This window comes from Nelumbo lutea, chromosome 7 (assembly GCF_056320005.1).
Source record: "Nelumbo lutea isolate HS-2025 chromosome 7, American lotus-T2T, whole genome shotgun sequence".
Lineage (NCBI taxonomy): Eukaryota > Viridiplantae > Streptophyta > Magnoliopsida > Proteales > Nelumbonaceae > Nelumbo > Nelumbo lutea.
This window is the reverse complement of record NC_142690.1, coordinates 28,566,109-28,582,294: the sequence shown is the minus strand read 5'-3', so window position 1 is coordinate 28,582,294 and position 16,186 is coordinate 28,566,109. Positions and strand designations below refer to the sequence as shown.

General features: G+C 38.2%; 1 protein-coding gene and 1 non-coding gene across 2 annotated transcripts; one reads left to right on the top strand and one right to left on the bottom strand.

The window, feature by feature from the left end:
* The first annotated feature begins 6,043 nt into the window (after nucleotides 1-6,043).
* LOC148845887 (G-type lectin S-receptor-like serine/threonine-protein kinase At5g24080) lies at nucleotides 6,044-9,411 on the top strand. Its single transcript, XM_088952963.1, has one exon. It carries the CDS (start codon nucleotides 6,379-6,381, stop codon nucleotides 8,782-8,784), a length of 2,406 nt encoding a protein of 801 aa, XP_088809089.1. The 5' UTR covers nucleotides 6,044-6,378; the 3' UTR covers nucleotides 8,785-9,411.
* Nucleotides 9,412-13,816: 4,405 nt separating this feature from the next.
* TRNAI-AAU (transfer RNA isoleucine (anticodon AAU)) lies at nucleotides 13,817-13,890 on the bottom strand. Its single transcript has one exon. It is a non-coding gene; the product is annotated as a tRNA-Ile (tRNA).
* Nucleotides 13,891-16,186: the final 2,296 nt, after the last annotated feature.

Sequence of the window (16,186 nt, the reverse complement as noted above, 5' to 3'; positions counted from 1 at the left end):
TTAAATGTTATTTATATTATATATATAAACATATTTAAAACATTATTTATAATTTAAAAATTTTATTTATTTTTTAAGAAATACTATTATTTGAAAACATTTTGGGATTCGGGTCCCCACGGGGAACTCATCCCCGTTGGGGATCGGGGATGGGGGTTAGTTTCAAAATCAGGGTCGGGAACAGGGAATATGATCCTTGCCCCATTGCCATTCCTACACACCTTATAGTTTTACATATTTACTTAAACCTACCTTATAGTTTTCATTATACTAAAGCATTCCATATATTTTACAACTTATTTACTTAATCAACATTTCACTAAGGAGTGTTTGTTTTTGCCATTAAACCCATGATTTTTTATTCCAAAAATACCCTTAACACTTTTTTGTATAGAAAACAAAATTGACCAAATATAGCTAATATAGTGGTTGCATGTGTCTTATTAAGGGCAAAAAATGGTATTTTATTTTTATTTTCTTTTGATTAAATTTATTTAAATGAACATTAGGGGGTCAACACTGTCATTTTCCACTGTCATCTAATGGAAGAGTGATTAAATCCATTGCAAATTATAAGTGGTGTTTTAGTAAAATGCTAACTATAGGGTAGATTTTAGTAAATCCATGAAACTATAAGAGGTATTTTAGTAAATGACCATTTCTATTATTTAACTTTCGCTTAATAAATCCCATGCATCACACGGGTCCCTGCTAGTTAAAACTTAATTCACTCCACTACCCCACTTAAAAAAAATGTCACTTCATCCATATTTTTCAAAATACCTAAAATTCCCATAAAAAATGCCCCCTCACCCCATATTGTGAAATACCCAAAATGCCCATTTCACATGTGACTGGTAATCTCCCTTCCCTTTTTCCCCTTGTTCACTCCCACCTTTGTTTTCACCATCATTGAACAACTTGAGCATCTTCCCCAAAAAATCTATAGCGTAGTGCCTTCGATCCTCTTCACTAATGAAAGCAGAGATATATCCCTTCATTCCTTTGTTGTGTCTTCTTTACTGGACCGTAGTTGGGCAATGGGCATAGAAGCGCGAGTGGCTTCCATTGCTTCGATGTGCTCTCTCTCTCTCTCTCTCTCTCTCTCTCTCTCTCTCTCTCTCTCTCTCTCTCTCTATATATATATATATATATATATATATATATATATATATATATATAATATTGCTTATGATCCTCTTATTTAATAATATTTCTTGTTCTTATGACTGAATTTTTAATCATACAATGCAAATCATCGTATATTTCTAAAACAGTTAATGTTTTGGCTCATACTATAGTCCAATGAGCCAAACTTTTTTCTTGGTCTATTATAACAATCCAACCTTTGGTTTTGCAAGCTTGGACACCGTTTTTTCTAATAATTAAATGAATCAATATATTTATTCATCCAAAAAATATATAAAGCTTGGTACCAACTTAGTAGTCATGTCATTAACTTAGCTTTGGTTAAGTTATTTAGGGGCGTTTGGCAAATCTTTTTTGAAAGATCTTCTAAAAGCTCTAACAGTCAAAAGAGAATGTGAGCTTTTGTATCAAGATCTTAACATCTTGAAGACCATTTGATAAAGGTGTGTTTGTCTGCACGTCTTTCTGCACAAAGATGAGTTGAAAAAAGGTGAAAAGCTCCATTTGGAACTTCCCGAAAATAGCCCGAAATGGGCTTTCCATGTTTTCTCAAGGCTACAACTTTTGACAGTTAGATCTTTTCCCAACCAAACAAAAAAAGACCAAAACGAGGGCTTCCGGACTTCTAAAAAACCAACAGCCCACGTGAAAAGATGTATCAAATGGGGCATTAATAAATTTGCCAACTAAAAAGGATAAAGCAATGAGCCTTTTAATTCAACAATTTCAGTCATTGTCAAACAATTGTTTTAGAAGTCAACATAATTACTTTCCCACCTTTCATGAATTTGAAGTTTCTTTCCTAATTGTTTTAATAAATCTTTCTTAACACTTTCGGAGGTTTTCAAGTTAGCAAATAAGCTAGGAAGGTGGAGGGTCTCATATTCAAATCACATCTTATCAATAGGATTTGTCACAAACAAATGAGATTATGAATAGTATAAGTAAAATAAACTAAATTTAATCAAAATAATATACAACATTAATTACATTTAGGTCTTAATTGACTTGAATGGTAAAAGTAGTTCCCAATTTGCATCTTATATAGTCCAATATAATAGGGTCAGATCAAAATGTGCCTATTGGGCTAACACAACCCATTTCGCATTGACTCCTCCACGTGCCCTACATATGTTCCCAATGCATAACACGATGTGCATGTGGGGAGCCTGATGCGAATTCGTCAACCATACTTGGTTGCCTCATTGTTTACATCAAAAATAAAAGGGTAAATTTCTTAAACTACCCTTATGGTTTAGCTAATTGACTAAGTGTGCCCTTACTGTGTGAAAATTGACTAACGCACCCCTACTCTTTCTAACAATTAACTAACTCTACCCTTACCGTTAAGGTCTCTAATATTCCGTCAAAACTCATTTGTATATGATATATATTTTTTTTAAAACCCAATTTTACGTTTCACCTCTCTTCCCCTCTTTTTCTCTCTCCCCTTCTTTTTCCTATTGGGTTCAGGCACAGAGTAATAGGACATGAGAATCAGCTCAAGGAGGAGGAGGTCACCGTGTTCTTTGTCTTGCTAAAGCTATCTGAAGTTCCGAACGCCGATGACCACTACAACATTAAAAAAAAAAAAAACTTACTATCATGTTCAGAACCTCCTCCTAAACATCTTTGGATTGGAATAAATGGATGCAAATTGCTCTTGAGGCTGCCCGTGGACCGTTATACTTGCATGAACAGTGCAATCCAAAAATTATTCACAATGATGTGAAAGCTGCAAATATTTTACTTGGTGAAAATTTTGAAGCTGTAGTTGGAGATTTTAGTTTGGTAAAGCTTTTAGATCTGAGGGATTCACATGTCACAACTGTAGTACGGGGGTACTATGGAACACATTGCCCTAGAGTATCTTTCTATAGGGCAGTCCTCTGAGAAAACTAATGTGTTTGGATTTTGAATATTACTTTTAGAACTCTTAACAGGGCAGAAGGCATTGGATGCAAGGGGTTTTCCCTCTGTAGAAGACTTCTTCCGAATGGCATAATTGTCCGATTTTTTCCTCATTGAAGGCCTTTTTCTTCTCCTCCTGGGATTCAATTAAGGGAGTTCAGCTGAGAGATATAGTATCTATAGCGGTGTAGTGGTTACCATTCGGGTGGGGCCTTGTCCGATAGCCTTTGCCTCTTTGGTTTGCTAACCAAGGAAATGTGCATTGCAATGTACTTATTTGAGGTCTCTCGAGTGTCTACAAAATATCTGATTAGTCTCGTGATGAAGAGAAGTCTTTTTCGATCTTCCACTAAGAAAGGTTTAATCAGATTCAAAAGGGAATGATTCTTGACTAGGTTAGTATATTGAAGCTTTCGTCTTGTAATCACTGCCCCACACGACTGCAACTCCTCTCCCACCACAATCTCCTCTCCCTCCCTCCCCCCCTCTCTCTCTCGTGTCGGCCGTTGGGGTTAGACCGCCACCGACAGCCCTTTTCCTAGAAACCCTGTTATAGTGGCGGTGATATTCCTAAACTCATTATGATTCTAATGTTCAGCCGCAGACACAACCAACTTGGGATCTCCGTTGTTTCTATAAATGTGGTTAGGGTTTTGATGTACTAGCTTTTTTTTTTTGTTTTATTTTGAAAATTTGAAGAAGAATAAAGGGTAAAATTGTCTTTTTGTCTTTCTGTTAACGGGCGCTACCAGTAAGGAAGTACTAGTCAATTGTCAGAAATAGTAAGGGTAGTCTTAGTCAATTTTCAAATAGTAAGGGTAGTCTTAGTCAATTTTCAAATAGTAAGGGTACACTTAGTCAATTAGCTAAACCATAAGAGTTTAAGAAATTTACCCAAAACAAAAAAAAAGAACCATACGAAAAAGAAAGTGTACATATAAATTCATCAAGACATAGGGATAAGTGAAGCAAGGTAAGCAGAGTTTACTTCTCATGTTTGTCATAACCCTATGGCGATACACACAAACGACGATAGACGACGCTCGCATAATCGGATTATCGGTTGGAATTTTACATACACTCAGCTTTCACTTAATCTTATTCCTCTGGCATGACCTACAATACTTCAGAGAAGATATGGGGGTGGTAAGTGGGGTTTATATGAACCAGTCGTTACAACCCCATAGCGGGATACGCGTGAAAGGCGTCAGACGATGCCAAACAATGCTCACAAATTCAGACTACTGATGCTTAATTTTACATACATGTAGTTCCCCTCCCTACTTAAACTGATTCTTCTGGCATGGATTCACCTCCAATGCTTTTAAGAGGCTTTTGTCATAGTAAGAGAGGATATGGGGGTGGTAAGTGGGGTTTATATGACCCAGTCGTTATAACCCCATAGCGGGATACACGTGAAAGGCGTCAGACGGTGCCGAACAATGCTCACAAATTCAGACTACTGATGCTTAATTTTACATACATGTAGTGCCCCTCCCTACTTAAACTGATTCCTCTGGCATGGATTCACCTCCAATACTTTTAAGAGGCTTTTGTCATAGTAAGTGAGGTTTACTAGTGCAAAATTTTATGTACATTTAACTTTCACTTCATTTCATTGATGACGAAATGCACAATTCACGCCAAAAATCAAACATGGAGCATATATTTGAATCCAACAGATACTTTAAACACCTAAAATGGAGGACTGGTTAGACACACGTATATGAGACTCCTTTCCTTTCGAGATAGGCTTCACCAGAACTTTGAGACTCAACTCATTTGTGATAGCCTTCAACATGCCCCTCATTTTTATGTAATTTCTTTGATTCTCTCATTTGGAATGGGCTTTGTTCCCTTTTTGACTGATTGCTCAGAAATGACTATTATGACTTGAGTCTGGTACCAAAAGTATTTCCAATCCCGTGGGAGTACCAAAGATACCATTCGGTACATCTCATCTAAGTATAAATTAATTAAAACTATCTACATAAACCTTATGTGGCAGCAATTTCAATCCCGTGGGGTTCAGGAAGGGATTATATCTCTACTTCCATCGATGTGCGCCGATGAAGAGGATCAAAGGCATTGTAATATAGATTTTCTGTCGAATGCATTCAAACTATTCGAAGGAGGTGAAAATGAAGATGGGAATGATCAATGGAAGAGGAAACATAAATTATAGGTCACGTGTGAAATGGGCATTTTGGATACTACATAATATGAAATGAGATGGCATCTCTTGATGAGCATTTTAGATATTTCAAAAATATGAATGGCATGACATTTCATGGATGGGCCGGTGGAGTGAATTGAGTTTTAATATCCCCATTTGAGAAAATGGAAATATTTCAATTCTCCTACACTACTTTTGACGACAAAATATTTCTAAAGGGTTGGTGCATAAATTCTCCAAATTATAAAATCCTTGTTACAATGATAAGGGATCAACAATGATATTGAAAACATATGATATCTAGGGGTGGCAAATGGGTGGATTGGGTTGGATTGGGTAAGTGTTGAATATCAACCGACCCATATTGACCCTCTAACCCACCATGATCCATCGTCAATCCTTGTTAAAGGGTCATAACCCATCCATATTGACCCACTTGAACCATTAACCCTTAATCATCCTCACCTATATTAACCCTTGTAAAGTGCTTTCATAAAAGTACTTTTATAAAAGTATTTTCATAAAAATACTTTTATAAAATGATTTTGTAAAAGTATTTTTATAGAAGTGCTTTGGTGTAAAAATACTTTTATAAAAGTGTTTTCATAAAATTACTTTCTAAAATTATTTTCGTAAAAGTGACCAAATCAGCCACAACTGTACAGGCTGTACAGTCACATCTCTCGTTTTCAAATACGATCGGTCGAATGGTCTAACCGTCCAGGCGATCCGACCCTTCCAAGTCAGCCACGGCAGTACGGTCCACATACGCATTATATCTAACAGATTAGCACCTCTCACGTGGTGTCAGGCCTATTATTAAAATGTGCTCCCAAAGACCCAAAAGTAGATTTTTACATTTTCTTTCATTTTTTTATTTCTCCTTCTGCCTTGCTCGACTAGATAAACTGTAGTCAATAATCTCTGATTTCTATACTACGTAAGACATATCTTACCCGTCCAACAATTTTCCACCTTTGATCCGACGGTCAAGACGTTCCATTTTTTCTAACACATTGTTGACCTGAAATCGTCGTCTACCATTTTTGACCAGTCTCGTAGTCTTGTACTCTTGATTCTTGGATCCATGTTAACAGATCTTCTTCCTCTCTTTCGCAAATCAGAAGAGTTCGATTTCGATCATGTCTATCTTTTATCTTCTACTTCTCTTCTTCTCCTTCTTCCTCTGTAACCCTTCTCCGTCTACGGCCCAACAACAACAGGAACAAAGTTTCTCCGCCTTCAACATCTCGAACTCACCATGGACACCAACCCAGAACCGAATCCTTGTCTCCTCTAATAACCGAACCTTCGCCGCCGGATTCCGACAGCTATCCACCTCTCAACAGCTCTATATTTTTGCCATCTGGTACCGAAACATTACCGACAGAACCATCGTCTGGTCTCTCGGACGCAATTCAACTTTTAGCCCCTCTTCCTCTCTCGTCATCACACCTTCCGGTGCTCTCCAACTGAACGACTCCACCGGCAAGAATTTGTTTCCGTCGGTAGCCGTCGGGAAATCCAATTCTTCCAGTCTACTCCTACAAGATGATGGTAACTTGGTTTTCGAGAACTGGAAAAGCTTCAATTTTCCGACTGATACGTTTCTTCCCAACCAGCTGATGAACAATAACACGTTGGTGTCAAGGAATGGGAAGTACATATTTAATAACTCCAAGGACTTGATCTTCAATGAAACCGATGTGTATTGGTCCATTAAGTTTCAGTATCTGGGTTCTGATGGGACTTTGGTTAAGGATAACTCTGCTTCATGGATGTCGGCCGACCAAGGCGCATCCCACTTGCGGCGGTTTACGCTCGATGACGACGGGAATCTCAGAGTTTACAGCCTCGATCCTTCGGTTAACGATACGTGGAGAGTTGTTTGGATAGCGGTACAAGAACCCTGCACCATTTACGGAACATGCGGTCCGAACTTTATCTGCATGGGCAGTGAAAGGAATTCTCCTTACTGTGTCTGTCCACCGGGGTTTCAGAACATCACCGGCGAATGTAAGAGGAAAATTCCATTCACAGGGCCAGAAGACAGCAAGTTCCTCCGGCTGGATTACGTCAACTTCAGCGGCGGGTCGAACCAGACTGACAGGCAATCTCTCAATTTCACAGTCTGTGCGTCTGGATGTCTCGCCAACCCCAGTTGCCTCGGCTTCGGGTACAAGTTCACAGGGAAGCGATACTGCGTGCACCAGCTCGATCGCCTCCTCTATGGGTACTGGTCACCGGCGACCGAGACGGCCATGTTTCTCCGTGTGGCGAAAACCGAGACGGATGAATCTAACTTTACAGGTATGACAACCAGGATCGAGACAATCTGTCCCGTCAACATAACCCTTCCTCTCCCACCTGATGAATCCAATACCACAGCCAGGAATCTCGCCATCCTCATCACTCTCTTCGTAATCGAGCTCAGCACTGGAGCTCTCTTCTTCTGGGCTTTCGTGAAGAAATACATCAAATACCGAGACATGGCTCACACACTAGGTCTTGAGCTACTCCCCTTGGGTGGGCCTAAGCGATTCACCTACGCCGAGCTCAAGGACGCCACCAAAGACTTCAACGACGTCATTGGACATGGCGGCTTCGGCATCGTCTATAAAGGGGTTCTCCCAGATCAGCGAGTTATCGCCGTGAAACGCCTTAAAAACGTCGGTGGCGGAGAGGCAGAATTCTGGGCGGAGGTCACAATTATCGCCCGAATGCACCATCTCAACCTAGTCCGAATGTGGGGATTTTGCGCCGAGAAATCTCACAAGATGTTGGTATACGAGTACGTGCCAAATGGTTCTCTTGCCAAATTCCTCTTCCCCAACCCTTCACTCGTAAAATCAGAAGATGGAAACGAGGGAGAAAGTGTTGAGACGAGACCAATTCTCGACTGGAGTGTTCGATACAGGATCGCTCTGGGTGTAGCCAGGGCCATCGCGTACCTTCACGAGGAGTGTCTGGAATGGGTCATTCACTGTGACATCAAACCAGAAAACATCCTCCTCGAAGATGATTTTTGCCCCAAAGTTTCAGATTTTGGCCTAGCAAAGCTAGCCAAGAAAGAAGATAAGGTCACCATGTCGCGTATTCGTGGCACTCGCGGCTACTTGGCACCGGAGTGGGTGAAGAATGAGCCCATCACTGCGAAGGCTGATGTGTATAGCTTTGGGATGGTGCTGTTAGAGATCGTCAGTGGCACCAGGAACTTTGATTTCCGGCGATCGTCGCTGCAAAGCGAGGACTGGTACTTCCCCTGCTGGGCGTTTGAGAAGGTGTACCAGCAGAAGAGAGTGGAGGACATTTTGGACAGGCAGATCATGCATTGTTATGATAGTCGGCAACACTTTGGTATGGTGGATCGGATGGTGAAGACGGCCATGTGGTGCCTCCAGGATCGAGCAGAGTTGAGACCGTCTATGGGGAAAGTGGCCAAGATGTTGGAGGGGACGGTTGAGATCACAGAACCAGGAAAGCCTACAATTTTCTACTTGGGAGATGAGAATGGGCATTTGAGATCAGAAGATCCTAAAGTTTTATGATATCTTGAAGGCCATTTTCATTTTATGCCTTCAGGGTTGGTTAGAGATGGTAGACTGGAAGGGTGGTTTAGACTTTAGATCATGGAAGGAACCAGAAAAACTAGCAATTTTCTGCTTAGGAAGTGACCTATTCCTATGCTTAGATGATATATGTGTTTTACCTTTCTTGTACTCTGCTGTAATGCAGTCTATCTGGTTTGAATCAAAACTGGGTTGGAGGTTTGACGGTAGTGAAGACCATATCAATAACAAATGTGATTTAAGTAGAATTCCAATGCAATTGATGAAGAAGGATGAAGACGCTGCAGATACATTTCATTATCAATTTATGAAGCTTTGGTCACCTGGTGGAAGCACACGCATGATCTAGATTGGACTGAAATGGAGCATGAAGGTTGCATTCTTGTTTACTGTGATGGATCAATAAAACAGGGGTAAAGCAGGGGCAGCGTGTGTTGCAGTTGATCATCTGAAAATTTTTCAAGGACTAGTGCCAATTCCTGCTATGAAATCTTAGTTCTAAGAGAGCTTAGGATAGAGTAGGTTTAAGATTAATAATTTTGTACATCTTGTTTTACTTTATCAGCTTGCTAAATTAATCATGTGAAAGTTCTGGTTGTTCTTCAATCTGCCCCATGTTGATTTGCTCTTCAGGAATTGCTCTTAATCTCGAATACTACACTGTTTTCGTCGGTGGAGCAAACTGCAGATTATGTTAACAGGATAGCTAGTGTAAACCGGTAAAAAGCCTTTGTGTTTTTATGATCTGGGTCATGTATATGGGATGCCCAGCAACCTTACATCTTTAAAGTTGAAGATAATGAATTTTTTCCCCTTTCAAAGCTTTATGAAAGGGTGACAGGAAGATTGCTAATCCTTGATAGGATGCATCTTGGAAGCAACTTGTTGAGAGACTGCGTGCTGGTTTGGGAAGGCTTTCATGCAGTGGCCTCTGGCCATGCAAGGTGGGCCCCACCTAGAAAGCCTATAAGCCATGATAGGCGGAAACCCTGGAAAGCCCAAAACAGCTCAGTGAAAGGATCTCAACCAACAAAACAGCCCTCCCAAACAGGCCCCACATCTATGACAAGGATCTAGGTTGATGGAATGAAAGAAACAACTGACTCTAGCAGATTTTTAAGACTAGACTCTTTGAAAGTTAAGTTGCATTCTACTGCCAGATTAGTTATATGAGGGAAGAGCATATTAATTAGAACATAACAAAGCATATTAATTTGCAACTGGCTGGTTAAGGTAATTTTATATTAAAGGGGGAATCTATCAAATGCGGTTAAACCAATATGTTTTCCCCTTCAAATATATGAAAGCTTACTCTTATATAGGGATGGTAATGAAGATGATAAGTTCAAGTCCCAGTTCAGGTTGGAAATGCACAAATCAAACCTGGCTTGAGTACCATGGGTTTGAAGTCTGCAATTTAAACCCAAGAGATGGGAAGATAGTTTGGTTCTTCCTAAAATCACTGTTTATTGATCTGTCCTAGCCCAGATGTAAATTCATGGTGTAATTTAGTATTAATTTCTCTGTGACTTTGGTTCCCTATGAGTTTTCTAGGATTTTGTTAATTCAACATCGTGTAAATCCTAGTTTTTGAAAACTAATGCAGATAGAGAAAATTAAGAAAGGGTTTGAAGAATGTTAAGTTTTAGATAGTTATTTATTATTTCTACTGAATTATCTGATGTCAGCTCTTGTAATGTAGTATCGACCGACAGGTGCATTCCTTTTACACCATAGGTTGAAGTGGATTATTCAATTAAGGCCATCTTCTGCTAGGTGGTGTAGGTATACAGTTCGTTTTTTTTTTTTTTTTTTTTTTTTTGAACATTGGAAGTGTTAATTCTAATTGATCATCTGAGTTTATCCTTGTACTTTCCCTTCAGGACATTACACATTGGAAGTGTTTCTCATTGTCCCAGTTAACTATTCAACTTGTTATATGGTTTACTGGACAATGTCATTGGAGGTTCTAGGTCATTCGTGTTTAACTTGGTTTGATATGACTCATTGACAAACTCATGCTTACTGCAACAGTTTAAATTCTTTACCAGGTAAGGTCATAGTTATCACAACAGACTTTCCATGAAAACTTCTTTGGCTCTACTAGTCATATTAATAACAACTTAAAATGAAGGCTTTTGCCAATGTAAAATGGATAGATTTTAATACTTGTGATTAAAATTGCTCTGACTCTACTGATCATATTGATAAGAACATAGAATGAAGACTGCTAACAATATATAATGGATTGGTTGTCTAATCTGAAATAGAACCAGTTCTAGATGTCTCCTCGAATATTTTTTTTCTCATCAATTATATTTTCTGAATATCTCTTAAGTTTCTTAAAGCATTTAGCAATAAGCATTAATGAGTTTGGCTGGATATGACAAAAAAACCATATTATGTTGGCCATGGAAATTTTATTGTGCAACTATACTCTTTTTGTAACTGGTTCGCTATCTATCTTCACTCTTGTAAAGTTCTGCTGCCTGTGCAATTTTGAATTAAATCATAGTTCTGTTCTGATAAAACAAAGGATATGGCCAAGTATAGAATCTGTAAACAGGAGCAAGGTACCGATTCTGTATTAACAATTTTGATCCCCATTTCTCTTCGGAAGATGTATTCTCCACCAACAATACATCTTCTCGTGACCATTATGTGCTGTGGTATCCATTTTGGTGGGCTTGGATTGAATTGTTCTTTTCTATCCATCAACCAAACACGAGAAGATCTAGTGTTATTGATATGTTTTTCGTTTTTTTTTTTTTTAATGTATCTTCACTATTCCACCATATCCATGCTGTAAAAGGATGGCATTGCATAAGTAGGGATGTCAATTGGACTGGATTTGATCCAATCCAATCCAGTCCAGTCCAATGTGGGTCCATTATAAATGGATCAAGTCCAATCCAATCCAATGAATATTTTGGACCTGTCCAATTCAATGTCTGGACCGTCCAATCTGTTCAAATTCGTTTTGATTTAGATTGGTTTTAACCCAAATCTGTTCCATTGACACCTATATTCTTATCTTATATCAATGGACTAGATATTGGTTTAATCCAACCAAATCCAATATAAATTTATTACGGACGGATCAGGTCCAATCCAATCTAATAAATATTTTGGACCGAATTGGTCCGATCCAATATGCCTTATTGGTCCATCCAATCCGTCTAAATTGATTTTGGACTGGGTGGGGTCCAACCCAAAACCAGTCCAAGTGATGAACACTCTAATAAATGAAGATGTGTTCTAATCAAATGCTAGAATATTCTAAAAGGACAAAAGAAACATTCAAAATTAAGGGATAAAGGAAAAATAAAAAAGTTCTAGCTCAATTCTTTTTGGGTTGCAGTTCACCCAAACTCTATAAATAAGAGCCCCATACTCAGTTTTAGGGACTTCTAGCCCATTCTCTCTCTCTCTCTCTCTCTAAGTTGTTATATATATTCCTAGTTCATAGTAAAGATAAGATCATAAAATGACCCTACAAGTATTTGGTGGGTGGGGAGCCCTAAGGCCAATTCATAAATATCAATACTTGACTAGAAAACCTGAAGAATTATCAACAAAAATGTAATATCTGAGTGCAACTCAAGAGTGATAAGGGTGAAAATGTAATAGAGATAGTATAAGAAACAACCAAAACCTTGTCACAAGGTTTATTCACCAAACCAATAGAAAGAACAGCAGATGACAATTCTAGTTTGTAAAATGGATCAAAAATGCATTATTGTCACTTCTTGTGCCTCAGAAAAATGAAGAAAGAATAAAATTAAAAAGTTGTGATAAAGAAACATGCAACCATCAAGGGAGTGTTTGACAATGTGAGTGGTCTTGTCCTAAAACAAAAACAGCTGTGATGTCAGAAAAATCACATCCATACACATTGGCAAACACCCCCTAAGGCTGTGCATGGTAACAAATCCACACCCACTGAATAGATAGATATCTGTTATCTGATCATCCCAAAAACAAAACTAACGTTACAAGCCAAATTAACTAATAGTAATGAAGCAAAGGAGCAGATAAGCATCAAGAGAGTATATATGATTACAGGTTGCAAAATAAATCAAATTGCAAGGGAATTAAATAGAGCAACACTGTGTGTGTAGGGGTGTCAACTGGACTGGGTTTGGTCCAATCCACCGATCCAGTCCAATGTGAGTCCATTATAAATGGATCAGGTCCAATTCAATCCGATAAATATATTAGACCAATTTGGATCGGTCCAATTCAATGTCTGGACCACCTAATCTGTTCAAAATCATTTTGATTTAAATTGGTTTCAATCCAAACCCGGTTTATTGACACATATTCTTATCTTATATCAGTGGATTAGATATTGGCTTAATCTAATCCAATCCAATATAAATTTGTTACAGACAGACTAGGTCCAATCCAATCTAATAAATATCTTGGTCCAGGTTAGTCCAATCCAATATGTCTTGTTAGTCCATCCGATTCATCCAAATTGATTTTGGACTGGATGGGGTCCAATAAAAAACCGACCCATTCACACCCATATGTGTGTGTGAGAGAGAGAGAGCTGAGGCCATAACCCATTAAATTGCGCTCCCTGATTGGTTCTATTGCTTGCATTTACGGCTTTTAATGGGTCGGGTCCGAGTCAACGGATCCGAACCAATTGGACCAGTTTTGGTTCCAGGAACTGGAACCCCCACAGGTCGATTGTAGGTCATGATATAGTATTTTGATTATTATCGATTCAGACCTGATCCGACTTTATTTATATAATACATAATATATATTAAATATATATATATATATATATATATTTTTTTTTTTATTTATTATAATCGATTCCATCAGACATCGGCCCAGACCCGACCCGTTGACAAACTATCTGTGCTACCGACGTCATGATAGCAACAGTGCTTCCAACAGTATCATAGCCGCACATCTCAAACACAATTGCCGCATAGGTATGAGATTCATTCAATAAGGGGACCCATCCAATCACCTGAAACTAAAAACCAAACAATGGCCCATGCAGGTCTCGAACCTGCGACCTTCGCGTTATTAGCACGACGCTCTAACCAACTGAGCTAATAGGCCATCTGTGTGAAAGTAGACAACATAACATCCTCAACAAATCTCGAAGGATATCAACACACTATGCGTTTGGAGCATCCACATTATTAAAGATATTTACCAAGAAACCCCAAATCAAGATTAAATGAAAATAATTCACTTGGCACATCAGCATATTAATAGAGGCTTTTGTTGACAGTGAGGCGAGGGGTGGCCTTTGGTGGGGGGTGCAACTTGGACCAAGTGAACTCAACCCAAAAAATTTGGGTAAGGTAGGATACACCTATTCACGGGCCAGGCTTTCATGCTCTGCCTATGAACGTTTTACATTGCTTCAGACCAGATCCATTCAAAATTTGGCAAAAGCTAAGTCCAAGTCTAACCCATGGACATGAAGAGGTTTAAATAGGGTCAGGTTGAATTTCGAGTTAGAATTGAGGCATTGGGTGTTTCAACCCAATCTAAACCGGACATTTCTTTTATATTTATATAATGGATTCAACTATGATAGTGGAAAAACTTTTAACCAATCAACCAGTATCAAAAAAGTGGTAACCAACTAGGTGATGTTCATCAAAATTCACTGAGGTTTCTGATCGGTCAAAACTCTCATAGTATCATACCTATCTGGCATCATAGATTTGCCCTTGTATAAATATATGTATTTAACAATGGACCCAGCAATAAACCGAACAGATTGGCAAAACATTTGTTTATTTGTATGTATGTATGTATGTATTATGTGTATCTACCAAAAAACCCTGGTTAATTTGGTCATACCCTTAAAACTATTATCACCAAAAACTGGCCAAAACCAGTGGACAACCTAATCCAACCTGAAAACCAATGAACTGATCTTGATTTCATTAAACCATCAATTTTTATCAACTTTTTTCTAATTTATATGTAAATGTTCAAAGGCTATAACTTTGCGCTTGGTTGTCTGATTGGGTGAATTTTTTTTATATTTTGGGTAATTGTTCACAACCCTTGCATTCTAAAGGTGTCTTGCCCTGTTATTTTTTCCACAAGATGCCTTTTTATCCTCAAATATCAATTTTTTATAATTATGCATATTAAATTTTTTACAGTTATACATAATTATATACCTAACCGATAAACTTCTCTCTTTTCCGGTTCAATGCCCAATCTCTTAAACATTGATCCCAACCCACCAAAGTCAGGCTGTATTAAAATCAGTGTTTGCTTGTCCATCAACAATTCAGGCCAATTTTAACTTTCTATTTTCTATCAACCTTTTCTTATTCAGCCTGCCTTCTTGTTTTGACATTATTTTTAATGGCAGTTAACCCTCCACTATTCCGCAAGATGGACAAGTAGATCATGATTCAAGCCACTTAATTCAGATTGAAAACCCTCTTGGTCTGCAAACGGATCAGATCAAATAGGATATAAGCAGATCCAAATTTCATTTGTTTATATTTGAATATTTAAATAGAATTTGGCTTATAATCGAATATTAAATAGTATAACTATAAATAATTAGACTAAAAATGATCAAAATATTATATATTATTAATAAAATATGAGATAAAAAAAGATTTCAATACTATAACTTATGAACAAAGTGAATTGATTACTTGTATAAAGCTTGAACCTATGACAGTTGGTGAAACTACAACATTGAGACCAACTTCAATCATAAATAGAAAATAATTTTTAAGTATAAATGGACTGAATTTAGATCACCCTTTATAAGATCATATTCGAATTCAAATTCAGATAATCAGATGCCTTTTGCAGCCACTAGAAACTAGGCCAGTTGAATTGCGGGTAAACAATGGATGTTACAGATTTCAAGTTCAAGAAAGTGATATTTCTCTTGGATCGAACATTCGAACTAGACACCTAGCCATGTGTGATTCCATCATGAGCGTCCTTTCTCTTTTTTCTCTGCAACTCAAACCTCAGATCACCCTAACCTCACCACCCCAGCAGAAACTTCCGTTTTTAATGGCCATTGGGCAACCACAAGGTGAAAACGCCACAGTAAAAACAGACAGATCAAAACCCTAAAACTATAAATTGATTTGGCATATTGATTCTTCTAACAATAATAATATTGTAATCGAATTGGATTTGACAATTATTCGATTCAATCCTATGATATAATGGAATGAATGGGGATCTGCTCCTCACATAACACCTGTATTGGAAACATCTCCCCATAAATAATAAATACAAGAGAGGTGTTCTCAATGCACAGCCAGAACATGCTGTGAAGTCGGTGTGAGGCACGCTCTGTGAGGAGCAGATCCAGAGTCGTAATGGATCCTTCATTGGATTCTAATGTGATCCC

Excerpts from the sequence above, each read along its gene's own strand:
- LOC148845887 (XM_088952963.1), top strand. The coding sequence starts at position 6,379 with ATGTCTATCTTTTATCTTCTACTTCTCTTCTTCTCCTTCTTCCTCTGT.